This window comes from Mycteria americana, chromosome 20 (genome assembly GCF_035582795.1).
Source record: "Mycteria americana isolate JAX WOST 10 ecotype Jacksonville Zoo and Gardens chromosome 20, USCA_MyAme_1.0, whole genome shotgun sequence".
In the NCBI taxonomy this organism is placed as follows: Eukaryota; Metazoa; Chordata; class Aves; order Ciconiiformes; family Ciconiidae; genus Mycteria; species Mycteria americana.
In genome coordinates, this window is record NC_134384.1 from 6,393,625 (window position 1) to 6,421,578 (window position 27,954).

The following is a 27,954-nucleotide window of genomic DNA, read 5'->3' on the forward strand; positions in this document are numbered from 1 at the left end:
GTGTCACCTGAGCTTCACTATGAGTCCTGGGAACCGCCTAGTACAGCAGAAGACAGGACCATCAGCAGCCATCAAATTACTTTTGCTGTTCGGCATCACCTCTAACACTGTGGTGCAGGAGATGACTTTGGATGCTCAATGGCCATGAGTGTGCATGCAGCCAGAGTGGTATCCACCCTAGGAGGAGAGACTTCCAACCATGCAGGTGGCCCTGGTCAGCCATCAAAGGAGCCAGGATGATAAGAGCAAGAGGGAACTGCACAGGCAGTGGAAGCAGGGACAGGTAACCTGGGAAGAGTATAGGGACACTGCCTGCTTGTGTAGCGATGGGGTCGGGAAGGCCAAGGCGCAGCTGGAGCTGAACTTGGCAAGGGATGCAAACAATAACAAGAAGGGCTTCTACAGGTATATCAACCAGAAAAGGAAAGCTAAAGAAAGCGTACCTCCACTGCTGAACAAGAATGGTGACCTAGCATCAACAGACGAGGAGAAGGCTGAGGTACTCAATGACTTTTTTGCTTCAGTTTTCTCTGGCAACCGCTCTCCTCACCCCTCCTGAGTCAATGGACAACATGTTGGGGACCAGGGGGGTAAAGCCCCTCCCACTGTAAGGGAAGATCAGGTTCGTGACCACCTGAGGAACCTGAACATATGGCTGGTGAGATGCATCCCAGAGTCCTGAGGGAATTGGCTGATGTAGTTGCCAAGCCACTCTCCATGATATTTGAGAAGTCATGGCAGTCAGGTGAAGTCCCTGGTGACTGGAAGAAGGGAAGCATTGTGCCCATCTTTAAAAAGGGAAGAAAGGATGACCCTGGGAACTACCGACCTGTCAGCCTCACCTTTGTGCCTGGGAAGATCATGGAACAGATCCTCCTAGAAGCTATGCTAGAGCACATGGACGACAGGGAGGTGATTCGAGACAGCCAACATGGCTTTGCCAAGGGCAAGTCCTGCCTGACCAACCTAGTGGCTTTCTACGAGGGAGTTACCACGTCAGTGGACAAGGGAAAAGCAATGGATGTCATCTATCTGTACTTCCGTAAAGCCTTTGACACAGTCCCCCACAACATCCTTCTCTCTAAATTGGAGAGATACGGATTTGATGGGTGGACTGTTCAGTGGATAAGGAATCGGTTGGATGGTCACATCGAGAGGGTAGCGGTCAACAGCTCAATGTCCAGATGGAAATCAGTGACGAGTGGTGTCCCTCAGGGGTCCGTACTGGGACCAGCGCTGTTCAATATTTTCATCAATGACATTGGCAGCGAGATCGAGTGCACCCTCAGCAAGTTTGCAGATGACACCAAGCTGAGTGGTGTGGTTGACACGCCAGAAGGACGGGATGTCATCCAGAGGGACCTGGACAAGCTGGAGAAGTGGGCCTGTGTGAACCTCAGGAGGTTCAACAAAGCCAAGTGCAGGGTCCTGCACCTGGGTCGGGGCAATCCTCGGTTTCAATACAGGCTGGGGGATGATGTGATCGAGAGCAGTCCTGCGGAAAAGGACTCGGGGGTACTGATGGATGAAAGGCTGGACGTGAGCCAACCATGTGCGCTTGCAGCCCAGAAGGCCAACCGTATCCTGGGCTGCATCAAAAGAAGCGTGGCCAGCAGGTCGAGGGAGGTGATTCTGCCCCTCTACTCTGCTCTGGTGAGACCCCCCCCGCAGTACTGCGTCCAGCTCTGGGGTCCTCAGCACAAGAAGGACATGGAGCTGTTGGAGCGGGTCCAGAGGAGGGCCACGAAAATGGCCCAAGGGCTGGAGCACCTCTCCTACGAGGACAGGCTGAGAGAGTTGGGGTTGTTCAGCCTGGAGAAGAGAAGGCTGCGGGGAGACCTTATAGCAGCCTGCCAGGACTTACTAAAGTACTTCCAGTACTTTTTAGCAAGGCCTGTTGTGACAGGACAAGGAGCAATGGTTTTAAACTAAGGAAGGACAGATTTAGACTGGATTTAAGGAAGAAATTTTTTACAATGAGGGTGGTGAGGCACTGGAACAGGTTGCCCAGAGAGGTAGTGGAGGCCCCATCCCTGGAAACATTCAAGGTCAGGTTGGACGGGGCTCTGAGTGACCTGATCTAGTTAAAGATGTCCTTGATCTTGCAGGGGGGGTTGGACTAGGTGACCTGTAAAGGTCCCTTCCAATCCGAAGCATTCTATGATACTATGATCAAGGCCTCTTTGGGACTCCCTTTGTTGCAAAGCAGCTGCAAGGTCTGGTCTTTGGTTGGAAGGAATAGGGTTTATGTCTGCTAAGGAGATGAAATAGGAGTAGGAGTGCTGTTTGAGCAGGAAACTGCAAGGGCAATTGAGCTCTAAGACATCTGCTTCTGGCTGACAGAGTAGCAATGGAGAAGTTCCTGTGAAGCAAAGGACCAAGGTCTAGTTGTGACCTCATGGCAAAAAGACTTGCTCGGTAAAAATGAACTACTGAAAGAAAGTATTTGTCTCTCCATCTTCTTTTTCTCTGCTGTGGGGAGCTTCACCTTGGAGGCAACAGTATTTGCATGTGGAATTGGTCAGATTTTGAGCCAACAAAATGCACCTGGCTTTCTGCTGATGCAGATCCCTGACTTCTGGGGTATGGAGATGAGCGATGGAGTCTTCACTGTGCATGCCTGGTGTGAGGCAGAGCCACTCCGGCCTGGCAGTGGTAATATCTGAATTTGGCTCATCTTGAGTGCATTTACTAAGTAGGGAGAGGTGCTTGATGATGATTGATCTTGCTTGAATTTTTTTTGCCGCTCCTGCCCCTCCCTTGGTTCCCTCACTCCTCCCCAACATGCAGAAAGCTGCTCTGTATGGCCAGGTGACATTTTTCCTCATTCCACCTTCTTTATGAAGCTTATCTTTCTATGTTTACATTTTGGGGGTTGTGGGTTAGGGCTTTAGGTGTCTTTTCTGATCTCGTTTCCTTTGGTTTGTATCACAGTGGATGGAAACAGGCATTTGCGCTGTGGTGAATCATGCCATATTTGTGGTCAGCAAATTAGGTCATCTGCCTGTGGTGACTTCTGCTTCAGGGGGGACCTTTCACAACCAGATGCAGAGTTTTCAGAGCTGCTGTAGCATTTTGACAACAGTGGAGCTGATGACACAGCTTCCTTCCTTGCTGTTGAAGAAACCTTCACTGCTAATTGTGTTCACCAGTTCCACCAACTTCATTGGTTGGCTTGAAATCACTAGCTGGAAACAGGAGCTACTCTATAACCTTATCCTGGAGGACTTGTCCCTGGATGGTGACGGGTGGGTCTTTGCCAGGAGTGACAGCAGAGGGCAGTTCCATGTCTCACCTCAATAAGGTCATCTCCAAGGCATGGCATCTGCTAGAGCAAACCCTGCCTGGGAGGTGCTGCTGCGACTGACCCTCTTAGTCCTGCATTTTCAGTGCTGAAGCACTTGTGTTCCAACATCTTCACTTCAGCAAAGCAGTAAGTGCAAACAGTCCTAGCTGGCTGAAGACTATACAGCAAAGGACCATGAGGGAGATGTTTGATGCAAGCCTGGAGCTGACCCTGAACTTGGAGTCACCTGTCCATACTTCCTATGGACGATGCTTTTTGGAAGAGACTTATTCGCTACAAGCCCAATGCACTTTAGTTTCACAGCATGCTCTGGGTCACAGCTTCAGCTAAGCCTGGCTGCAAGTTAAGGACTGAGTTCCTCTGTGTGCTGTCCGTTTGAACCTTCACAGGCTGGGGAGCATGCCGAACAACCTGCCTGTTCCCCAGACAACACTATCTTGTTTTGGATGGATGTTTAGGGGAGAAATAGCTGGTTTCTAGACTGGTTGGGTTTTCCTGGAGAACTAAGTGATGATTTCTCCAGCTGATGGGAGAAGTTCTGGGTATTAAACTTAGTATTAAACTCTAAAAATTGTGGTGTGTGAGTTAAATTTAAATCCTTTCTCAGATCTAGACTCCAAAAACTTCGAAATCTGTATCCTAATGTCTTTTGTTATATTACACTGATAAGTGATATATCACTTTTATAAATGAGATTTAGAATTCGAAGTAGTTTACTTCTTGAATATTTTATGGAGTTAATTAGCAGGAACAATAATTACCCTCCTATGTGTGGTAAACACTGGTGGGAGGCAGTGGAGTGTGTACTCTAAGGCAGAAAACATGGCTTTTGTGCAAGATTTACTCCCCTCATGCTCTGAATTGTCCTTTCAAAATTGTAACTTACCCCTCTCTTCTTTCTTAGTCAACTATTTTTCTTTAATCATGACACTTTCTATACTTGGTCTCATTAGAAAATATTACTCTTTAGATTAATTGAGTTTTTAATGAGCAGTTCGTCTGTTTTAAAACAACAAAACAACCGCAGGTTATAAACAGGATGGTAAAGGATCCTCAAACAGCCCATTGGTGTTTCAAACTTTGGATGAGTTTTGAATTTTAATTCTTTGTGGTTTGGTTGTAATTGTACAAAAAAAATCCCTCTTAAGCAAAATAAATATTATTAGTGTATTGGGTTTGCGTGGCAAGGTTTTGGTAGCAGGGACGACTACAGGGGTGGCTTCTGTGAGAAGCTGCTAGAAGCTTCCCCCATGTCCCATAGAGCCAATGCCAGCTGGCCCCAAGACAGACTTGCTGCTGGCCAAGGCTGAGCCCATCAGCAACGGTGGTAGCGCCTCTGGGATAACGTATTTAAGAAGGGGGAAAAGTTGCTGCGCAACAGCAGCAACTGCAGCCGGAGAGAGGAGTGAGGATGTGTGAGGGGAACAGCTCTGCGGACACCAAGGTCAGTGGAGAAGGAGGGGAGGAGGTGCTCCAGGCACCAGAGCAGAGATTCCTCTGCAGCCCGTGGTGAAGCCCATGGTGAGGTCTTCACCTCCCCTGCAGCCCATGGAGGTCCACGGTGGAGCAGATATCCACTGCAGCCCATGCAGGACCCCACGCCGGAGCAGGTGGATGCCCGAAGGAGGCCGTGACCCCGTGGAGAGCCCGCGCTGGAGCAGGCTCCTGGCAGGACCTGTGGCTCCGTGGAGAGAGGAGCCCACGCTGGAGCAGGTTTGCTGGCAGGGCTTGTGACCCCCCACGCTGGAGCAGTCTGCTCCTGAAGGACTGCGCCCCGTGGAAGGGACCCACACTGGAGCAGGTTGTGAAGGACTGCAGCCCGTGGGCAGGACTCACGTTGGAGAAGTTCATGGAGGACTGTCCTGTGGGAGGGACCCACGCTGGAGCGGGGGCAGAGCGTGAGGAGTCCTCCCCTGAGGAGGAAGGAGCGGCAGAGACAAGGAGTGATGAGCTGACCACAACCCCCATTCTCCATCCCCCCACACTGCTGGGGAGGAGGTAGAGAAAACCAGGAGTGAAGTTAAGCCCAGGAAGAAGGGAGGGGTGGGGGGAAGGTGTTTTAAGATTTAGAATTTATTTCTCATTACCCTACTCTGATTAGATTAGCAATAAATTAAGCTAATTTCCCCAAGTCCAGTCTGTTTTGCCTGTGACGGTAATTTGCCTGTGACGGTAATTGCCTGTGACGGAATGATCTCTCCCTGTCCTTATCTCGACCCATGAGCCTTTCATTATATTTTCTCTCCCCTGTCCAGCTGAGGAGAGGGAGTGATAGAGCAGCTTTGGTGGGCACCTGGTGTCCAGCCAGGGTCAAGCCACCACAATTAGCTAAGATTTGGTGGACCTCTAATAGAATGTCACGCATTAATTTGTTTCATGTCTAGAAATCAGAAGAGTGGAATGCAAAATTCTTGCGAACCCTCATGAAGCCCTATTTTAATTAAAATAAGGTTTTACTATGTCTAACACCAACTTTACTTTTTCAAGCTGTATAATTGGCAGTGAAATTAGACAGCCTCATGGCTTTATACTTGCAAATTTGCTTTACATGGTTGAAAATATTAATTTGGTATGCATCACCATAGAGGCAGAAGCCAGTCTTTGTAGGACATGCACACCTTTGATGACTCACCACTAAAAATTGCGTTGAGAATAGTTTCTATAGATATATAAAACAGTTTATAATTCACGTGGATTGAATGGGAGCACATAGTAAACTCTTTATTTCAGCATCATTTCGTGCTCTCACAAGTGTTACAGGACTCCAGATGTATTAGGGCATCAGTTATGTTAGTCAGCTAAATTTGCCATCTTGTGGCATCTCAGTGGCATCGAGTTTGACAAGAGCAAGTGCTGACAATATCCATATTGACTGGCAGAGGATGCATCTGTCTGGCTTCTTTTCTAACTGAAGTGTCAGACCAACAAGCCAAGTAATCCTCTTGAACAGAAGACTCGACTAGCATTTGATAAATAAATGGGTTGTCAGTTCTGCACACAAGTATCTGCTTTCATTAGACACGTGGTGAACTCAAAGTAAAAACCAAATGATGCCATATGAACGGGAGGGATAAGGAGACAGTCAGTTGAACTGGTTTTCCCCAAAGACTGCGTGAAAATTGATGTTTGTTTAAGTCTGTGGGTCTGTTTTGCAATTCAGAGGAAGCTGAGTTATACCTCACTCAAGGTGTTTGAATTTAACATGAGGCAAAAGTTATGACTATGAAAAAACTTAGAGAAATTTTTAGTCTAGCTTCTTATAAATGAAAAAGGCAAAGATCTACCTTGCCGTTAACAGAGGCTGGAGTACTTTGCCAATTCAAAGTGAGCTTGAAGGGCTTAACAAGAATTGCCCAAATCTGAAGGAATACGAATTTCTCAGAAGCCCAACTGGCACCCTCTCGCAATAATAACTGTACAGTAAATACTGTTTGCAAATGGTGATTCTGCTGTGGCAAGAATTGTACCGCAGAGAAAACAAGTGGCTCAGATCAGCTCCTGTTGGAGTGGGAGACGGACCCGGAGTAACGATGAATCTCAATATGAGTATGGTCGTCCTCCTTTATTCAGATTACTTAACAGGTTTATATAGAAGCTAAGCAAAGCACGCGCTAACAGCGACTATTCTATTGGATAACTATACTTGTCCACGCGCTTAAAACAATTATATGATTGGTACAAAGTTGCCGTTCACGCACTGTTCACAAAGGGGGTCTTATCAGCACTTTCCCAGGCTTAGTCCCGTTTATCTTGCTTTACCAAGTACTCCTTCTGCTGTTCTCAAGGGAATTTCACCTTGATCTCTGGCTCCCAGGCCCCATCAAAGGCTGGATTGCTCACATCAATTAAGCTGTGTCCTTTTTCACTTAACCATTCTTCCACAAGCTCCCATCTAACTGAACAAAGTACCTGCAGGGAACCAAGACTACTGGATTGATTGGTAAATTCTTAATCACTTCTCAGAGACTAGCTTCCTTTGCTTTTAAGAAATAAAAAATTGAGTTAGTCCTAAAGATGTGTGTCTGAGATATTCTAGATTAGAGGCCAGCTTCTGTCTAAATGTGTGATTTCAATGTACTGGCCAGAACATCATCAGTCTGCTGTGAAATAGTAAAAACTTATCCTCAGAGCTTTTACCTGGCTTCCCTGGAACAGATAATGTCCAGAACGTGTCAGATGCAATATTTCCAATTTGGTCAGACCCCAAACCTCGTTCATTAGGCTATCCAGGTGGGAAGGGAGGGAAAGGAGGAGAAAAAGCTTTTGACCGGGTAGAGTGGTGACTGCTGGTGAACCCATTGGTGATTAGACATTCATGAAACTCTTGTTTGGGGGCATACAGGCATGTAGGAATCACTGCAAGTAGCTTCAGTGAAGTCCTGCTATTTGTATGCATGGCAAGACAGGAAGAGCCATGAGCTTTGCACCTTCTTTGGGTTAGAATACATCCAGCCCATTCAATATATTCAGATGTGGGAGTATTTCCCCTTCAGCCTGAACAGATGATGAAAGTTTGGGATCTACTGGGGTTATTTTCATTAGGGTAGAAAATCAACTTTATGGGTTAGGTGAATTCCCATGATAGCACCTGCATTAATTATAAATTAATACAGAATTGTGCACTGATTCTTGTTTCTCTAAACACACCAAGTTCCTCTTCAAATTTTGTAAGCTGGCCCCCGGAAAGCGCTGTGTCCAAGCCAATTTCTTTCATGTCACTCTCGGTTGGGTTTTTTCTGGCTTTCAGCCTCCAATGAATAGCATTGCTGATGAATTTGGAACTAGAAAATTTATTCTGTCTTGGCCGTCTCTTTGGTCTCCTGAAGTGATAGTTATTTCACTGTCTCTGAGCAGTGAATGAACTGCATCATCAATATGTTAAAAAGCAAATCCCCCAATAGCATAGAAGTTACTTCTTGCTTTTATTTCAATTATACAATACCTTATACAATTTTAACAATCATAGTTTATATTCTCAGGTCACCCTCAGAAAACAGGAAGTCTCAAAATTAACTTTTGAAGTGAAAAATCAGTTGTAATGATATGGCTTCTGGAGCTTTAAAGAAAATGAACTCAGTAAAGATTATAGGTCTCGTAGACAAATTGAAAGAGATTCACAAGCACCAGCCACGGTATAAGCAAATCCTGTTCACGAGTTCTAAGCTGCTGGTCAAGAAGCATACATGAGAGATGATACAGTCTCCCTCCCAGGCTGAAACAATGAGGTCTTTCTCTGGATAACCTCCTGAAGCAGTTCAGGGGTTAGATCAGTGCAAGCCCTTCTCAGAGAGGTGATATGGATAGACTGCGACCAGTCATGGTGCCTCTGCCTGGCTTCACCTGCCAGCGCTATTCCAGAAAGTCTGTCCTCAAGTGTCCCCATGTCACGTCTCTCCATGTAAGCACACCATTGGTTTCATGTATACAATCATGGCAGGTTTCAAAGTCAGTCTTATGTTATATGGAGCAGATCATCTTGAGTGCCATCACGTGGTATGTACAGGACAACCAGGTGATCAGGCTCAGTCAGCATGGGTTTATGAGAGGCAGGTTCTGCTTGACCAGCCTGATCTCCTTCTGTGACAAGGTGACCCACTTAGTGGATGAGGGAAAGGCTGTGGATGTTGTCTATCTAGACTTTAGTAAAGCCTTTGACACCATTTCCCACAGCATTCTCCTGGAGAAACTGGCTGCTCACAGCTTGGACGGGTGTACGCTTCGCTGGGTAAAAAACTGGCTGGACAGCCGGGCCCAAAGAGTGGTGGTGAATGGAGTTAACTCCAGTGGCAGCCGGTCACCAGCGGTGTTCCCCAGGGCTCTGTGTTGGGGCCAGTTCTGTTCAATGTCTTTATCAATGACCTGGACGAGGGGATCGAGTGCACCCTCAGTCCGTTTGCAGATGACACCAAGCTGGGCGGGAGTGTTGATCTCTTGAGGATAGGAAGGCTCTGCAGAGGGACCTGGACAGGCTGGATCGATGGGCCAAGGCCAATTGTATGAGGTTCAACACGGCTCAGTGCCGGGTCCTGTACTTGGGTCACAACAACCCCATGCAACGCTGCAGGCTTGGGGAAGAGTGGCTGGAAAGCTGCCTGGTGGAGAAGGACCTGGGGGTGCTGGTCAACAGCCGGCTGAATATGAGCCAGCAGTGTGCCCAGGTGGCCAAGAAGGCCAATAGCATCCTGGCTTGTATCAGAAATGGTGTGGCCAGCAGGACTAGGGCAGTGATCGTCCCCCTGTACTCGGCACTGGTGAGGCCGCACCTCGAATGCTGTGTTCAGTGTTGGGCCCCTCACTCCCAGAGAGACATTGAGGGGCTGGAGCGTGTCCAGAGAAGGGCAACGGAGCTGGGGAAGGGTCTGGAGCACAAGGCTGATGGGGAGCGGCTGAGGGACCTGGGGTTGTTCAGCCTGGAGAAAAGGAGGCTCAGGGGAGACCTTATTGGTCTCTACAACTACCTGAAAGGAGGTTGTGGAGAGGTGGGGGTTGGTCTCTTCTCCCAAGTAACAAGTGATAGGATGAGAGGGAATGGCCTCACGTTGCGCTAGGGGAGGTTTAGACTGGATTTTGGGAAAAATTTCTTCACCGAAAGGGTTATCAAGCATTGGAACAGGCTGCTTGGGAAAGTGGTTAAGTCACCGTCGCTGGAGGTATTTAAAAGACGTGCAGACGTGGTGCACCTGGTTTCGTGGTGGACTTGGCAGTGCTAGGTTAACGGTTGGACTTGATGATCTTAAAGGTCTTTTCCAACCTAAACGATTCTGTGATTCTATGATTCTATGATCATATAAAGAAATAATAATTTTTAAAGATAATTTCTCAGGAACCATACAGATCAGAAGATGGTCTAAACCTCTGTGGCAATGTGCCTTGAGCAATCCCAGACAAGAGGGAGGGAAGAGAGGAGTGTTTATTCATAATTAAAAAAAAATATTACCACAAAGGTTATTTCTTTCATTTTCCAACCCCTTGGCAGGTTGCTTGTATTGCTTTGTGAGCCAGTAAGTCAAAGAAGGGAACTTTCCATTGTGAGCTGAAGGTGATGCTGCTCATGGTCAGTCTAACAAAATAATAGAATAGCTTAAGTTGAACGTCCAACCCTTCCTTGTTGGCAGAGCCAACATCAAAGGTAGGCCAGGATGTTCACAGTTTTAGTGAGTGAAGTCTAGAATATTCCCTAGGAAAGAGAACCCACAACCTCTCTGGGCCCCCATACCAGTGCTTAGCCACCTATGTAGTGAAATATTTTTCTTCTATCCAGCCAGAATTTCCTTTGCTACACCTTGTGCCTCCTGCCCTTTCACTGCACACCTCCAAGAAGAGCCAGCTTTGTCTTCTCTACTGACGCTTAGTTGGGTGGCTGAAGACAGCCCTTAGGTCTCCCTCACTTTCTCCCCTTGAGGCTAAGCAAAGGTTAGCCAGGCTTCTCAGTCTCCCCTCGTATATTAAGTGCTCCAGCCCTGGACAATCTTTGTGCACAATCCACTGCACTCTTGCCAGTTTGCCGATGTCTTTTTTTGTACGGTAGGGTGGGGAAGCTGCGCAAAAGTGGATGTAGTGCTCCAGATGAACCCTCACAAATGTGATTGTGGTGGGTTGACCATGGCTGGCCACCAGATGCCCACGAAGTTGCTCTCTCACTCCCCCTCCTCAACAACACAGTGGGAGAAAAGAAGATGAAAAAGCTCATTTGTTGAGCTAAAGACAGGGAGATCACTTACCAATTAGCATCATGGGCAAAACACTCGACTTCGGGAAAATTCATGTAGTTTATTGCAAATTAAAATAGATTTGGATGGTAAGAAACAAAGACAAGAATTAAACCACCAACCTTCCCCTCACCCACCTTTTTTCCCATGCTCAACTTTACTTCTTCATCCCCAACTCCTCTACCTACCCTCCGCCCTGAGCAGCACAGGGGTGATGTGGAATGGGGGATGGTGGTCAGTCCATAACAGCTTCTCTCTGCTGCTCCTTCCTCCTCACACTTCTCTCCTGCTCCAGCGCGGGTCCTCCATGGGCTGTGCTTTCTTCAGGAAACATCCACCTGCTCCTGCGTCAGGTTCTCCACCCCTGCAGCCATCCCACTACAATGATCTGGACACATACAGTAGTTCCAGGGGAAATTTTGCCTTCTGATTCACAAATCCGGACAGTTTTGACTCATTCTATTGCTTGGGGTGGATGGAATTAATGGGAGATTAGAGTCATGGAGCAAAAGAGAGTGAACGGAATACAAGAGGGTCTTTCAGTCTGTTCCCGAAGAAGAGCTTCAAAACCAGTAACAAGAATGTCTCAAGTAGTTTTTTTAAAATCTTCATTGATAATATGATATCAAGTACCATGTTTTGCAACACTAGTGGTTGTTAGCTTTTTGGCTGGGAGGCGGTGAAGCTCCCAGCAGTGTTGGGAAGACGGGATGTGGGTTGACATGAAGGAGGTTGTATTTCATGCCACTGAGAGCTTTAGTCCATACCTGAGGGTTTTCTTAAAATCTGACTAAATGCAAAAGCCTAGCTCTGAGGTCCTAAATTAGAGATCAGCCTCTGTCTCACCCAAGGCTTCTGCTGACCATTAACTCTAATGACCATTAACATTAACTCTGACTGAGTTGATCTTAAAATGGGCATCTAAAATAGATCAGCAAACTTGAAAGCAGTCCGTTTTCTAGACTGGCTATACAGGACAATTAGCAGATATGGACATCTACACTGCGGGTATCTGGAGAGGGATCGGATGTGTCACTCCTGGGTTTTTTCATACTAGCCATACAAGCTAAGTCCCTATCAAAGAGAGAGAACGAGCCTGTCAACACAGATGGAAGAAAATAGCTTTAGCAAGCTGTTCCTCCATAAAATGAAGAGGAATCCAACATGTGCTCGAAGTTGCATGTCACTTCGACAATTTCTGGTTGGTAAAAGCAAAATTTTAACAGATTATTTTGAAAGTTTTCCCTGCCATGAAATACAGACACTGAAAATCTTGGAGTCTGTATGAATTGACTTATAAGGACTTGTCATATAAAGTTATTTATGTGGCATATAAAGTTATTTATGTGGCAGGATACTTCTAGGGAATTGAAGGGGAGAGAGATGATAGACAAAAAAGAATGAGAGAGAGAAAAGTAAGTGCCGTGGGTAAGGTGAGGTGGAAAGGAGTGAAGGGATTGGTGGGGGGATGAAAGACTGAGAGCTAACCCAGTGTGGAATTTTATTTGGATGAGCCGGTGTTTCATGTTGGAGAAAATGAAGCAGAAGTGAAAAGGCAGACAATATCTAGTATGGTTGTGAGTGTAGGGGACGGATGTCAGTGAAAGAGTGAAGACTCACTACCAGAAGGAGGCTAGGAAATTGGAGTAAGTAGAGGTCAGAGATATAGCGAGCTGAAGAAGTCAGTTGAAGGGGATGCAGACAAAGTATAGGTAGAGAAAGGCAACTGATGTGGACTTTGGGGGGCATGGTAAACAGGGATGAACTGGGGCGGAGAAGGGAAGACTCTGGGTGTGATGGGACGATTTCATGGGGAAAGAGAGAAGAGGGGGCCACTGAGATCCAATGAAAACTGGAGAGTCACATTTGCCATGAGTGTGTATAATTCCTCCTTTGTAATGCTCTCCTAGATTTTAACGATTTGCAGGTCAGGGATTTCCTGCAGCTATTGTAATTTGTTTGCTCAGGGATGCCTAATAGAGGTCTTGTCCAAGTGCTTGTGTAGTCTTCCCTCAAAGCACTTCTGGAGGGAGGGACAGGTGGAGCTTATGCAATGGCAGAGGCAGAGCCGATATAAGTGGGCAGTAACTGAGGATGTCCGTTAATGAGATGGCTTGGAAGAAGTAGGTTCAGTATGAGTTCAGTTCAAGGCAATTAAAGAATATCAGAGCTAGCAGCAAGGAGACGTAAGCACTGAGGAACAAGCAGTGTTGCTTCCAGAACAGTAACTGGCAATAAGAGCAAAGGGGCTATACAGAACTGGGAATACACAGCAAAGGGGATTCCCAGCAAGGAAAAAGCACGGGCACTCAGTTGGGTGGAGACGACAGATGGAGCCTGTGAGAAGGCTGGGGGAAGCTAGGCCATTAGAGCCACGGTGTCCTGTGCACAGTGCCACCCATGGCAGGATGCGTAAGTGCCACAGGAGTTGGTACCGCTTTGAAAGCTTTGCTGCCACCATTGTGTCTGAAGTGGCAAGATGACCACATGAGAAAGCCTACCTGGATGCTGTCCTGGAGGCAGCTATTTTGATGATCTTCCTGTGCCAAAGGACTTGGGGGAAAATACACTGGAGCCTGGGCAGCTCCTTCTGCCTTCATGTGACTGTTCACTCAACTCCTGCTCAGATTTTGGCTAACACAGCTCATGCTAAGGCCTGATGTATGCTGGCAGCAGCGCCATTAGGTCAAAGCGAGAGCACCGCATTTGTGCCTACAGCATGAGAGCTTACGTTCAGACCTGTTCGGCATCTTCATTAATGTTCTGGATGGTGGGGCAGAGCGTACCTCAGCACGTTTGCAGATGACAAAAACTGGGAGGGGTGGCTGATACACCAGAGGGTGGTGCTGCCATCCAGAGGGACCTCGACAGGCTGGAGAAATAGGCTGAGAGGAACCTCATGAAGTTCAACAAGGAGAAGAGCAAAGACCTGCACCTGGGGAAGAATGCCCCCCCAGTATATGCTGGGGGCCACCCAGCTGGAAAGCAGCCTGGCAAAAAAGGACCTGAGGATCCTAGTGGGCACCAGGTTGAACATGAGCCAGTAATGTGCCCTTGCTGCACAGAAGGCGAGTGGTATCCTGGGCTGCATTAGGTAAAGTACGGCCAGCAGCTCGAGGAAGGTGATCCTTCCCCTCAGCTCAGCACTGGTGAGGCCACACCTGGGGTGCTGGGTCCAGTTCTGCGCTCCCCAGTACAAGAGAGACACACTGGAGAGGGTCGAATGAAGAGCCATGAAGGTGATGAAGAGACTGGAACATCTCTCATGAGGAAAGACTGAGAGAGCTGGGACTGTTTAGCCTGGAGAAGAGAAAGCTCAGGGGAATCTTATTAATGTATGTACATACCTGGAGGGAGGGTGCAAAGAGGACAGTGCCAGGCTGTCGTCAGTGGTGCCCAGTGCCAGGACAAGAGGCAACGGGCACAGACTGACGCACAGGAGGTTCCCTCTGAACATCAGGAAACACTTTTTCACTGCGAGGGTGATGGAGCACTGGCACAGGTTTCCCAGGGAGGTTGTGGAGTCTCCGTTGTTAGAGATATTAAAAAAAATGTCTGGACACAGTCCTGGGAAACTGGCTCTAGGTGGCCCTGCTTGAGCAGGGGGGTTGGACCAGATGACCTCCAGAGGTGCCTGCTAACCTCAGCCAACTGGGATTCCATGCCATGATTCTGTGACTGTGTGACTCGACAGCAGAAAATGGCAACGGCCTCACTCGCTGGCTTTGTGCAGAAGAGTCGCAGTGGGGGCAACAGCAGCCTGCACAGTGCACATGTGCAGCGCAGGCCCCGAGGAAGGCGACATGGGTTGAGGACGGGTCCCGTGAGGCAACATCCAGTGCTGGCTGCGGGGGCTGAGGAGCACCTTGGCCAAACGTGTGAGGATGGGGTGGGGCTGGGGTCTCTGTGGGGACAAGGACAGGGTCCCTGTGGGGAAGGGCCTGGAGCAGTGTCACTTCCTGCCTGGGCTGGGGCCCAGCACTGGGGCTGCCTCTGGCCTGGCCCGGAGGCTCAGCCCCATCCACCCCCAGGGCCCGACCGGGCGATGGCCGGGGGGAGGCCAGGCCCGGGGCTGCCCCCTCCCCCCATCGGGGCCATCGCTGGCGACGAAACCGGCCATTTCCAGCCTCGACACCGGCCGAGCAGGAAGCAGTTCTTCACCGCCTCCAACTACTTCCGGCGGCCGCCGGAAGCGCCGCCGCCACTCGCTGTGCCATTTGCGGCCGCCCGGCGGCGCCGCGCTCCACTTCCTCCCTCTCCCGGAAGTAGCCGGGGCGGAAGTGGCCACCGATTGGCGGCGGAGCTCTGCGGGCGGCGGGGCCGCGCGCCGGAGAGGTGGGGCGGGTAGGCGGGGCGAGCGGAAGTGACGCGCCGCCCCCGCCCCAGCCCGCCCGCCGCGGCCGTTGTCCGCCGCCGGTGCCGCGCTCGCGCCCCCCGCGGCGGGGCAGCCCGGCCCCTCCCGCCGCCGCCGCGCCATGTCCAGCCGCCCGCTGGGGGCCCCGCGGAGCCGAGAGGAGCGGCCGGGCAGCGCCACGCAGTTGTGAGTACCCGGCCCCGGGCGGCGCGGTGCGGCGCGGCGAGGGCCGGCCCGGCGCTCGCCCCCTCCCGGCGTCGGGCTGAGGTAGGCGAGCAGCGCCTCCGCAGACGGGCCGCCGCCCCGCTACCGCTGTTCTTCCGGACAGCTCGGGAGCGCCCGGCACGGCCGAGCAGGGAGAGACCCGCCAGGTACGGTCCCGCTGCCCTCCCTCCCGCCCTCGGCGGGGCCCCGCCGTGCGCCTTGGGGCCCAGCGGGGTGCGAAGCGGCGGCGCGGGAGGGGCCCGGCTCCGCCATCCGCCCCCTTCCTGGAGCGGGGAAGGGGCGAGGCGTCGCCGGTGTCGGGGCGTCGACTGGGGGAGCAGCGCCCTTGCCGGTGGAGCAGGGGAGAGGCTGAAGAGGAGGACGGGGGCGTCGGGGGGGCCGGCGGGGGAAGCGGGCTGAGGGCGTGCCTCGGCTCCTCCTCCTGCCGCACCCGCGCCCTTCCCGGCTCTTCACACCTCCGCCCCGGCATGCAGTGTGCTTGCCCGGCTCACCTGGCATGATGTCGCTTGCTCCTTTGCCGTCAGGGGTTTGTGTGTGCGTGAGGCCAGTGAAGTCACAGAGCGGTTAGGCTTGTGCCGGAGGCGGCCTGGAACTTGGGAAGAGGGATGCGAGATGCAGGCGTTTAACCTTTTACAGTTGTAGAACGGCTTTACGCCAACCTGCTAATTCAAGTACAACATAAACGTGCAACCGTAGACCCAATGTGAGCCGGGTGATACTGCCTCTAATCATGCCAAGGAAATTTTCTAGGCTGCCTAAGACTCTGTGTTTACATTCCGGCTTTAAACTGGCAGGAGCTCAGCAGGGGCTGACTGCTCGAGTCATGGTTTGGCTCCTAATGCATTTTGCTCATCTCCCTGGAGTTCTCTGATTGCTGCATCTATTTGGTGAAGAGTTTCAGGTTACCTTGTTAGAGCCGCGGGATGTAGCTTTGGCACTGTTGACGTTCTCTGCAATTCTGCCAAAGGTTTTATGGCTGAAGGAGGACCTAGTCGTTGATCAGTAGAGCTGTGGTTTATGATAGAGCACAGAGACCATTTCCTGGCAGTTAGCGCATCCTAGAATAATTACGCATCTTCCCAGGAGTATTCTGCAATGGGTGAAAGTGTTTCCGTACAAAATTATTGTCAAACAGAAAATGTTTCTTCTGCCATTGTTGAAAGCTTCTGGATTACAATAAAACCCCAAGCCATTAGGAATGGCTTGGACCTAAATTCTGGGCAGGATTCCAAGCTTTGTATGCAAACTCAACATAAATGTCCAGATTTCTGTCAGGTAATAATAACAAAAAATATTTTGTTACAATATTCAGCTAATACATGGATGGGATATGGCTATATAAAATAAATATAGACTACAATCAATTAATTTTGCTTTGTTCCTCGGTGTATGCTTCCAATTTATAATAAATGTTATTTTACCACTTCCTGGATTCAACGTAACCCGTTAAAATAAATGAAGTTGGTTCTCTGAAGTTTGTAGTGGCTTGTAGTCCCTGTTTGATTTATTCATAGTCATAGAAGATGAAAGTTGTCTCTAAACTAATAGCTGGGAGTAAAGGCAGACTAAAAAGTAGCTTGCTTCTGCCAAAAGGGAGTGTTTCTTCTGACAGCTTTGAAGTATAATTGAAGTTTGAGCAAGTCCTTCTGTCTTTTTTATCTCCACTGATAGATTTTTTTAGATGGCATGATCATGATTTCTGTTGCAGTAATGTGTTGGGGTGCCCTGGTGGTTGCAATGGATTTGGTGAATGGTTTTATTTACTGAAAATATTCTGAGGGTATTTTTGTTAATGCAGACATTAGGGACAGAAGATGAATTTTTAAATACTCAGTATTTTGTTATTTGAGCCTGCGGCTTAGTAAGAGTAATAAACAATATGGGATGAGAACTTTAGACAATAAAATTGGTGTGCCTGATCGTGTAAGTGAAGCAAACAGGAATTCTGTTTCAACTGAGGGAAGCGTAGGCTATTCTTCTTTTCATTTTTCTAGCTTGACAGAAATACTTCAATAAATTTTCCTGGTTCTTTCTATTATCTCTGCTTTCATAGCTTGCTTAATGCCATTTCCATTGTCAACTAGGAAGCTTTCAATATTGCCATGCAGACTATTTACCTAAAGAAATAATGACCTTTTTTGGTTAAGAAAAATGTCATCTCGTTGACAGTTCCCTCTGTGAATGTCACAGATATATTTTTTTTTAAAGAAAGCTGACTACCTGAATTTGATAGTTTCTATGGTGACATTAGATAAGATTTCTACCAGTCCACCACTTTTTTTTTTTTTTTTTTTTTAATTCCATGAGCTTATTGTCCTCAAGTTCTGGTCAGGGATCTGCCTTATATTCAGGCCTTGGGCCATGCTAAAGTCTCATAATAGAAGTATTTCTAAGTGTTAATATGTGAGATCTGAGGAGGTTTATATTTGCGAGGTAGGGAAGTGAAGGAGGATGAAGAGCAGAAAACCCTACTTCAGTAATTAAGGGGAAAATCCCCAAGTACAACTTGGCATGGTTTACAGAATTCCTATTATTATTTTTTTTAGAAAAATAAATTAGCCTGTTTGTAAACTAAATTCATCTGATACTCTTAAAGGGGGATACTGATGGAAAGATTTTTTCACTCTTCTTAAGAGATTCTTAAAACATGTTCTTCAAAGAAACAATGGCCTGCAGAGTGAATTATAATAGCTTCTAGCTCTCCTCTTCATCACCAATAATGTGTGAAAAAGCTGAAAATGTTTTATTTTATTTTGGTAACATGAAACGTCAGTCCTGGTTATTTCTTTGTATCACCTGGAAGAGTCTTTAGTGTTGTGAGATATACACAGTGAAGCATTTTAAACTTCTATCTGAGATAGCAAAAGCATCTAAAAGCTTTGACAATGACATCTTTCCTTCCTCTTTCATAGATGTTTGAGTAAATATGTTGTGAATATGACTTCTCAATAGCTCATCTGAACATTTCCTTTCCTTCTTTCTTGTCTATCTTTTACCTTTTTGTAATTCTGCAATCCTGTAAGTACCTGCTATTTGTTTCAAGTAAAAGAATGTTATTCTCCAGAAAACTGTAATTTAGGGTTTTTTTGCTCTTTTTGCATAGGGTGTGAAGATAAAAAGCTGCGGTTGTCTTCTGTAATCATGAAAAGCAGAATGATCTGGAGTTCAGACAAACTGTTTTTTAAAGGAGGTTTCTTCCTCAGCTTACTTAAAAGGTCCTGTTTGTAGCACAGTGTCAAACCCATTTTTTTAAGTCCATTGAAAGGGAGATGAACAGTGACTCAAGGTAGAAACGAGGAGAGTGGAGGTGAGCACTGGAAACGGGCATTGCTGCTGAAGAAAATAGTCATGCAAATGCATCCTCTATCTCATCTCTCTCTTTCTCTTTCTGTTTTTCTTGCTGCTTCTCTCTCTTATCTGCTCCTGCTCCTCTTGCCCAAAAGTTAGAGGTATCCCCTTGCTTTGACAGGTGGAGGAGCATGCCTCTTCGGAGGTTTCTTCTGCCCTTTGATGCCTATTTGCAGTGCTAGTTAGTTTGAGTGGAGGTAAGTGCCTGTTTGCTCTGTAAAAGCTGTAGTGGTTCAGCAGTTCCATGTCTGTAGAACTTGCTGAAAGTTTCCTTCTGAATTTGCCTTCAGAATATTAATCCTTCTATGTAGAAGAGAAGAAAAGTTGAGACTGTCGATCACGGGGTTATTAAAGAAGCATTGAGAGATTCAAAGCATGTAACAGATACAGATGCAAAAAGCTCTCCAGGAGCTCAGTGCTAGTCTTCCTAATTCTGCATTATCAGTCATGCTAGGAGGTTTAAAGTGGCTCCAAAAGTGAGGCTGTTCTGCTTTAATTAAGTTCAAACATACAAATATTTGTAGTTGCTCTTTGTTTAAGAAAAAATATTTCTATAAGATCATTACCCGTCAGTGCTAGTTCTTCTCAACTATCATTTCTGATTCCAAAACATCCAACTCCATTTTACTACTAAAACCTCTGATGGCAGCTTCCACTAGGAACCATGTGGTATTGCCCATGTTTTCATTTTCAGTATATTATTTTTAAAACAAAAGTATTGCAGAATTTCCTGCCCACTGCACTGATAAATCACATAAACATCTGCTTTTTCACACAATATGGCTAGAAGTGAGGCATTATACTAAAATATTGGATGTGGCAGTTAATTCTAAGATTACAGCGAGCAAAGCTCTGCGTGTCTAAAGCCTTTATGTTTTAGACAGACAATTGCATGGTTATTTATGTCGACCACCAAGGGGAACGTGACCCCTCAGACTGTAGCAGGAACTGTCCAACTCTGGGAGTGAAGAGCATCCTTGTGACTTCTCACTTGATGGGAAAAGGCAATGTCTTGACTGACTTCTTGAGCAGATACAACGGTGGGACGCATGAATGATATCTCCTAGTCACTCTGTTCCAAGCTGAGTTGGAAGCCCAAACTGTAACGCTTCACTGCCAGAAAAAAATGCCAGTGTTTCAAAACTACTTGACAGTAAACAGAACGCAATACTGATGTCATCTGGACTGGGACTGGGAAGTAATCTCATGTCCATGTTCTCAATGCATTTATTGATGTAGAAGGTCAATGGGACAGAGCTAGAATGCTCTTGGTGACTGAAAGTGGAGTTGGCAGCTTTGCCTTTTAATCATTCTGGATCTGATGTCAAGATCATGAAATCTACTTCCAGTTCATTTGGTCTCTTCTTTACTAGTGAGGGAAACTCTGTTTTGATCATATGTGTCTCAACATGTCATGTTGCTTCTGCAGTGCTTTGGGCATTAGATTGTTCTTCTGAGAGTCCAAGAGTTCTTTGGGGAAGATGCCTGCATTTGGGCAAACTCGCTTGAAGTTGGAAAGATTCTCTGTCTTGCAATGGACTTGAAAAATCTTGGCATTTGAAGCAGTCACAACTAACTTTCGGTTTGACAAGGTTCCATCTGTCTGTTTTTTGTTTTGAGTTCCTATCTTCACCTGCAAAAAATCTGTATTTGCTCTTCAGATTTCACTGGTGCTGTTTCCATGTATTCCTCCTCATTTTTGAAGCTTTTTCCTTCCTAGAGCTAGACTTCTGTTCTCATAAACGTATGTACCTTGATAGCATTTGAGTGGGTTTTTTTCATCTCTTTGAAGATGACCACCTTTGTAGTCTCTATCTGCGTAAAGAATGAGTGGGCAGGTGAGATGTAGGCATATGAGTTGGTCACCCTACATCCTATTCCACAAAGTAAATGTATTCTGCATCTTAATTTCTTTTTTGTATGTATGTGAAGTAATTTCTGCTTCCATCTTGCCATGCAACTAATCTGCCTGTATTTTCCTGAAGCTTTCCTGAAATTCATACTTTATAGCAGTCAGTAGGGGTATTAATAGTAACAAGGAGATGGGAAAGCAAAAAATATGGCTTCTCTGTGAAATCTAGAGATAACATTTTTCTTTTTCAGAATGAAAGGCCCTGTAATAGAAGAGGAGGATAATGTAAGGTGTTTTCTTGGGTCTTTTAACTTATTTTTATCTGAAAAGAATGCCATTTCTTCCTACTCTGTGATGTAAAAGTTGGACATTATTTTCAGATAGTCTGTGGTATTCTGAAATGTTAACCCAAAATGTACACTAAGTAGATCAGTATGGCTTTTGCCAGTGAAGCTCCTGAAGATTAGCTCTGGCGTTTTTCGGTAGTTAATCTGCTTCTAAGGCGTAGCAGCGCTGGGTATACAATTCACTGATGCACATTAATTAAAATATCTATGCTGTGTTCACTTATGCTATCTTTCGTTTTTCTTTTTCTTTTCTCTTTTCTTTGTTTTGTTAAGCATTGCAGGCTGTATGTACCGAGTAGTTCAGACGACGGGACCAGATGGAAAAAACCTTCTGAAATTACTTCCAATTTCTAAATCTTCTGGAAGCTTTGTGCCAATAGTTCAGTCTTCAGCCATGCCAAATAATTCTAAAGGGAATATTTCTAGTCCAGTCCATCTTACTTTTAAGACACAGCTTGCCAATACTACTGCACCTTCATCTGTTAAGATACCTGTTTTTCAGTCTCCTGATCCTGGAAAGATTATTCTTACAAGGACGTTAGACAAACAGGAAAGTGTTAGGACAGGTTCTGAAAAAGAAAGCTTAATTCCAAAATCAGCTGCTAGCATCCAGAGCAGTTGTGTTTCAGTTGATAGACTGTCTTTGCAGAACATTGCTGTAACAAGTTCATCTAGCCAGAGTAACACTGCATACATGTTGGTAAACACAAAAAGTCTTCCAGTTACTGTGAAGTCTCCAGTACTGCCCTCTGGCCACCACCTCCAGATACCAGCTGATGCAGAAGTGAAATCTGTCCCAGCTTCTTTTTTACCACCTGCAATACAGCAAAAAATACTTGCAGCTGCAGCAACAAATGTGTCTGGAGGAGCTGAGAGTACAAAAATGCCAACTGTTATTTACGTGTCACCAGTGAACACAGTGAAAACAGTACTTCCCAAGCGTTTGCAAACCATTTGCCCAAAACCTGCCACAGAAGTTTCAAAAACATTAATAATGACAGCTACACAGAAGGGAAATAATTCCTCTCCTGAGGCAGTAACATCTGATGGTCAGCAGTGCCAGCAAACTCCAATGAAATGGATTGTGCAAGAAAGTCCACAGTCATCAGCGCCTTGCCTTATTCCTGTAAAGTCATCAAATAATGTGGCTTCCAAGATCTTGAAAACTTTATCAGACACGAAGAATGTAGAAGTTAACTCTGCAAATATTTTACCGCTCTGTTCTAGTGGTCCTGGTGGAAGCCAAACAAAAATCGCACCTATTAAAGATAATGCTCTGGTCATGTACAATGGGAAAGTCTATTTGTTGACCAAAAGGGGCTCTGATGTTCTGTCAGCCCAAGCTGACAAACAAGCATCTTCCTCTTCTGATGCTTCACTTAAAAAGGATACATCCAAGCTAATTGATTCTACTGCAGTCAATAAAATAACCAATAAAGTAGTGAATCTGGTATTGTCAAAAAGCAAAGGAATGGTTCTGTCTCAGAAAGATCCAAATCCGTGTACAAACTCAAAAAATCCTTCACCCACTGGCTTAAGGAATGACTTAAAATCTGCACCTGCAGCTCTGGTGACATCACGTGCTAATCAGCAGAATTCCACTGTAAACCAGAGAAAGAGTTTGCCCTTCACCGAGGCCATTTCAAGTGGAGCGACCCCTATTACAGCAGTAGGGACACAGGAAAATATATGCCAAAATGGCAAAGAAAAGATTCGTTCCCCCAATGCAGCAAGTGCTGTTTTACCTCAGTCTAAGCAAGAGTGTGCTTTCAGTGAAGACTGGCAAAAGGTAACTCTCTCCAATAAACATGCCCATCTCAGTCTCTGCTAAATTGTTATATGGTCCGGTTCTATTTGAATAAAATTGCTATTAATAAAGTTCACAGATTTTTGTAATCAGATATCCTGTCACTGGAAATGCTGATCTAAAGTGTGGTTCTATTCAATAAATGATCTTTTTTTTTTCAATAAGATTGTGCTATGCAAGTGAGAAAATGCATAAAGGAAAGAAAGGGGCAGGGAAAAGATGACTTTTTGTTTCCTCACAGGATAAATTGTTGGTAACAACTGAAACTATAGGAAAGTTGTTAAATTATTTGACCTCCGGGAGCTATGTGCTTTCTAGTGTTGTTGATGCCACATTCTCACAGCATAGCCATTGGCTGTGTTGTAGGTGTGATGTAAGGTAGAGAAGTTTGCAGCTGCACAAGAGGAAAACAGGGTGGAAGAGCAGGGTTTGTCATCCAGAGACAAACTCTCGTGTTGCACTAAGTCAGCTCCAGTCTCTGCTAGCTCAGACGGCCAAAGGCAGGAGCTGCGTTTCCTTCCTTTCATGCCATGATGGTGACGGATCCACCTCCTTTGACTCATGGTTTAATGTCAGGCAGAATAAACTCTTGAGATCTTTAATGGCTTTCCCCCTTCAGGCTGGACCTACATATTCTTTTAAGATCATAACGTCGAAAATATGTAAAAAGTCCTTAGCCTCAAATCCCACAAAATCTACCCATGAAGGATTGTAGGTCAAGTTTTCAGTTGCTCAAGAGGCCAGAAGGAATTTGCCTCCAGATAAAAAAATCATTCTGAAGCTAGTTTATACTTGCTTGTGTTGACCAGGCAGAAGAGAAATGTCAGCTAAGCATATTTGTGCAAATTTTAGACGTTTAATTATTGCAACAGACTGTAGGGCCTCTTTTTTGATTGTTTCTCACCTGAAAAACGGTTAAAATATACTCTGTTTTTTCTTCAGTGCTGTGCGATGCCAAGTGTTAGCATTCTCATTTGCTTTAACTTCTGTGAAAAATAGCATATCGAATGTTTGCTGCTTTTAGTCCGTAAATTTGCAAGTCCGTGGATTGCCAGACATACTGATGTGGGATTGAACTTGAAGATCAGAAACAGCTCAGGTTACAATGAGGTTAGATGGCTAATAGTGCTTTGTTAGTATTATCAACCACAATGCAAATACGAAATGCATTCAACAGTCTGAAAGTGACACTGTAAAGACGCTGATCTTCCGTCATCCTCCTGTGTAGAATAGGTGATTCTAAAATCACCCTTGTTGCTTCTTTTACTTCTGTGGTTTACTAGTTGGACTGTGCATTTTCTGGATGTTCCACAATGTACTTGAGGTTTTAAATAACTAACAAGAGTGTTAGACCTGTGGTAATATGTGTATAATTTCTCAAAATTGGCTTATCTGTGTTAAATGTAACTCTTGAAGAATGGCAGACAAAACAAATGTTCACCTGTCTTTCTAGTAACTAGTTTTTAGTTTATATGTATGGAGAGAGAGAGAGAGAGTGAGAGAGAGAGTGTGATTGATGGCGCTCTCACTGTTTCTATATTTCAGATCCAGTGTGAAAAGATGGATTCACCAGGAAAGGTTATTCAAATCAAACACCAAGAGAAGCCACATTGGAAACAATACTTGGAATTAAGGAAAAAATTTGGTCTGTCTAAGGAGGAGAGAGTGTACCTTAAGAGAATACCATTAAGGACCTCCTGTGAGAAACCGGAAGAAAGGGTTTGTTCCAGTAACAGCTTGAAACGGAAGAATGATTCTTGCAGTTCATCATCGTTAGATGTGGAAATAACAAATCAACATCAGGAATGTGTTAAAGAGGAAAAGGTATCTTGAAATTTTTCAGCACTAAAATGCGTACTGCAACATATTCAGAAGCAGCCTATGTATAGTCATTATAGAGCTGCGTGTTTATTTGCACCCTCCCGCCTCTGGATTCATCAGGCCAAGTCAGTAATTGTTATGGTCCCTGTGAGAATTGTTCCTAGAACTTGTTTGTGTACCGCAACGGAGTTGTGTGATTTCAGGACGTACTTGAGTACCAGCTAAGAATTTTTATCCTCTTTTCTGGGTTCCACTGGAGGAAATTTGAAGAACAAATGCTTTGAAGAAGACTGGACCCTGTAGTGGTGGCTGAACAATCAGAGGGATAGTCTTTATGGGAATAGAAATCATACCTCTGTATCCTGATTTATATTTAGCCTTCTGTAAACAATTATGTTTATCCGGTAGTGCAATGGATATAAGCAGAATAATAGAAGAATAATTTCTTGTGAGGCTTTACCCTTGAGTTTGAAATCAGTCAAGTGCCATTATTTCAAGGCACTTCACTCACATGACTAGGCGTGGCTGACTTTCAAAGAAAGGTATCCACTTAGTCCTGTGTGGTTTTATTAAAAGAAATTTACCTGTGTACCTGTCTAATCTTTAGAGTTACCTGTCTAATCATTAGAGTCTAATCTTTAGAGTCTTTATAAACTTTAGTCCTTTGTCATTGGCTAGGAGCTTGCTTGGGTGCTTCTGGGAAGGTTCCCTTGATGTAAGGGCTTCCATCTTAATGCATTAAAATGATTTTGTCCATCCAAAGTAGTTCTGTTCAGCCATAGTGTTCTAAATTTTCTTTTGTGTGATTCTACTCTACCCAGTCAAAGGCTTTCTCAGGTTTTAATAATTCTGTGTTAAGAGCCCTGCTTTGAGCAGATCTACTGGCTGCTCTTGGTAAAGTACATTAACATTTAAATAACAAAACAGCTGGGAGGAATGCAGTCTTGTAATGGACGTTACTGCTAATGTTTGAGCTTTTTGGAAATGTAAGCATGAAGAATTCTTCTACATTTTGAATTTTCCCATCAAGTTATATAGAAAGTTTTTGTCTTACGCTACAGTTAAAGAACTAAGCAGCAACAGGAGATGATAGGTATGCACAGGAAAGGCAGAAGTCCAAATTGCTAAAAGAAACATCTTCCATATAGTAATTCTGAGAAGCTTGCAACAAATAACTTGTAATTTGTGCTTAGTGAACTGTGATGTTACAATGTAGAAAGATGCTTAATTTAACAGAAGCTTATTTTGTATGTTTCTTGACTGTACAGATGATTGTGGATCTGGAAGAGGATTTGACTAAGAAAAGAAAAATAAAATCCTCACCACTGTCAGACAGTGGAAAGAGAAGGAAAAGTTCAGTCAACGAAACAAGTCCAAGTTCAGAAAATACCAGCTCAAGTTCCAGTCTACTTAACAGAAGTGTTTCACCTCCACCAGTCTTACCGCAGCAAAGTATTTCCACAGACTTTGTTGTATCGTCTCCAGGGAGGGACTCTGAGCAAGACCCGTACTCTCAGTATAGTGACATTACAGACTCAAGTATTCCAGTTTTAGTGTCTTGTGAAGATGATACTTCAGTTCTTGAAGGTTCTTTCAGAGATGATGCTTTCCCTTTGACTCCCCCAGACTTGGATGAAACAATACGGGATGAAAAAATAAAGCGACTTAAACAGCTCTTAAGAGAACGAGAAGCAGCGCTTGAAGAGATGCGTAGAAAAATGCAGCAAAGCTGAAATACTGAAGTGGGTGGTCTGGACCATATTCTTCATTTCGGTGGCTTCAAGAAGAAATTCCTTGTTTAAATGAACATGAGTATTTCTGGTAGATGGAAGATCTTAGTGAGATTTACAGTATGTGTGTATTTAGAACAGTATAGATTTCTTGCTAAATACCAGAAATAAAAGACTTGGACCATCAAATTCTGCTTCTGGGACATTATATGTATCAAAGAATGCAGAAGATAGGCATTTTTATTAGTGTATTCTCTATATTTTGAATTGAGGGGTTTCTGTATTAGTCCTAGCAAATAAACTTTCCCACTTTGGAATTCCATGGCCTGTCTCTTAGAAACTGAATGTAAATTGCAAACCCCAATTGCAGATATTTTTTTTGTTTTCCTAATGTTTTATAGTGCATGACAACTTTTGTGAATTCCTGAGAACTGTCAATTGTCATAAAAGGTCAGTGGTCAGTGTTTAATAAATGCTATTTAAGTGATCTGGAATTAGACTTTAGGCAGTAATAATGCAGATATTTATACAAAACCTCCTAAAGATGTGAAGATGGAAGCACTAGAAACACCTGCTTACAGTTATCTAGATACTTGTCTCTTACCGTTATTATTGTAAGCCTTTATAAGGCCTTTGCCAGCTGTGCAGTGTTGAAGTTTGGTTGTGGGGTTATTTGGGGGGGGTGCGTGTGTGTGTATTTTTTTTAAACAGAATTATGTTGATTAATAACTTGTTGAAGAAAAAAAGGCATATTTCTTTATCCAGGGGTGGTATCCTTAATGATTCTTGATGAGTATCTTTTCTATTAATTTGTTCAGTCGTTATTTGAACATGTCGCTTGCTAGCTTCATTTGATGCTACCTTAGTTTTGCATTGTAGGAGAGAATGTGCACTCAAACTGTCTTTGCCATCATCATTTTTAGAGATCTTTGTAGTGTATTTTCCCAGCATATTGTGTCATGTGTTGTATGGATGCTTTTTACTACCCTCTGTTGTCCATGTCATTGAATCTTGTAAGGCCCTTCTGCTGTTCTTCAGTCTTTATTGTTACAGCCGTGAATAACTGTTTTGCCAACACAATTTGTCATTGTTTTTTTCTTGTCCATTCATGGTTATATTCAACATCACTGATCGCTGTAGAACTCGATTGCTGATTTCCATTCATGGGAGACTGTTTGCTACTATTCTTATTTTCTGTATTTTAATCAAATTTTCATCTGCAAAGTTTTTCTCTATTGCCACGTGGACGCCTAGTGTATGTATAGGGTTTTGGCGAAGGATGTTGCTTTGGAGATATATCTTTGGAGAGCCTAGTAGACTGTATCAGCCCTGTGTTCCTTACTAATATGCATCTTGACAGTGTGAAAAACTCAAGAGGATTAGAGAGGCAGGACAGCCTTTTACAAGGGAAGAAAAAGATGGTCCCTGCTCTGAAGAGCTTGAGATAGACCAAG

At 45.1% G+C, this 27,954-nt stretch overlaps 2 protein-coding genes across 9 annotated transcripts in view; both read left to right on the top strand.

The window, feature by feature from the left end:
• The first annotated feature begins 15,421 nt into the window (after window positions 1-15,421).
• LRIF1 (ligand dependent nuclear receptor interacting factor 1) lies at window positions 15,422-27,579 on the top strand. Of its 7 annotated transcripts, none has more exons than XM_075521437.1 (4): window positions 15,422-15,556; window positions 21,416-22,931; window positions 24,495-24,773; window positions 26,039-27,579. In XM_075521437.1, the coding sequence occupies exons 1-4, from the start codon at window positions 15,492-15,494 to the stop codon at window positions 26,501-26,503; spliced, it is 2,325 nt and encodes a 774-aa protein (XP_075377552.1). In that variant the 5' UTR covers window positions 15,422-15,491; the 3' UTR covers window positions 26,504-27,579. The 7 variants fall into 7 exon arrangements, with proteins under 7 accessions (XP_075377552.1, XP_075377557.1, XP_075377554.1 ...); XM_075521442.1 differs by having other exon boundaries at window positions 15,432-15,556; window positions 21,424-22,931; XM_075521439.1 differs by having other exon boundaries at window positions 15,543-15,637.
• Window positions 15,432-27,954, top strand: part of CEPT1 (choline/ethanolamine phosphotransferase 1) — a 69,954-nt gene continuing 57,431 nt past the window's right edge. The window contains exon 1 of one of the 2 annotated variants that reach the window (XM_075521456.1): window positions 15,432-15,556. The gene's annotated coding sequence lies outside the window, so the exon portion shown is untranslated. Of the gene's footprint in view, window positions 15,557-15,616; window positions 15,742-27,954 lie in introns of those variants that run through there. The other variant, XM_075521454.1, reaches the window with a different exon arrangement.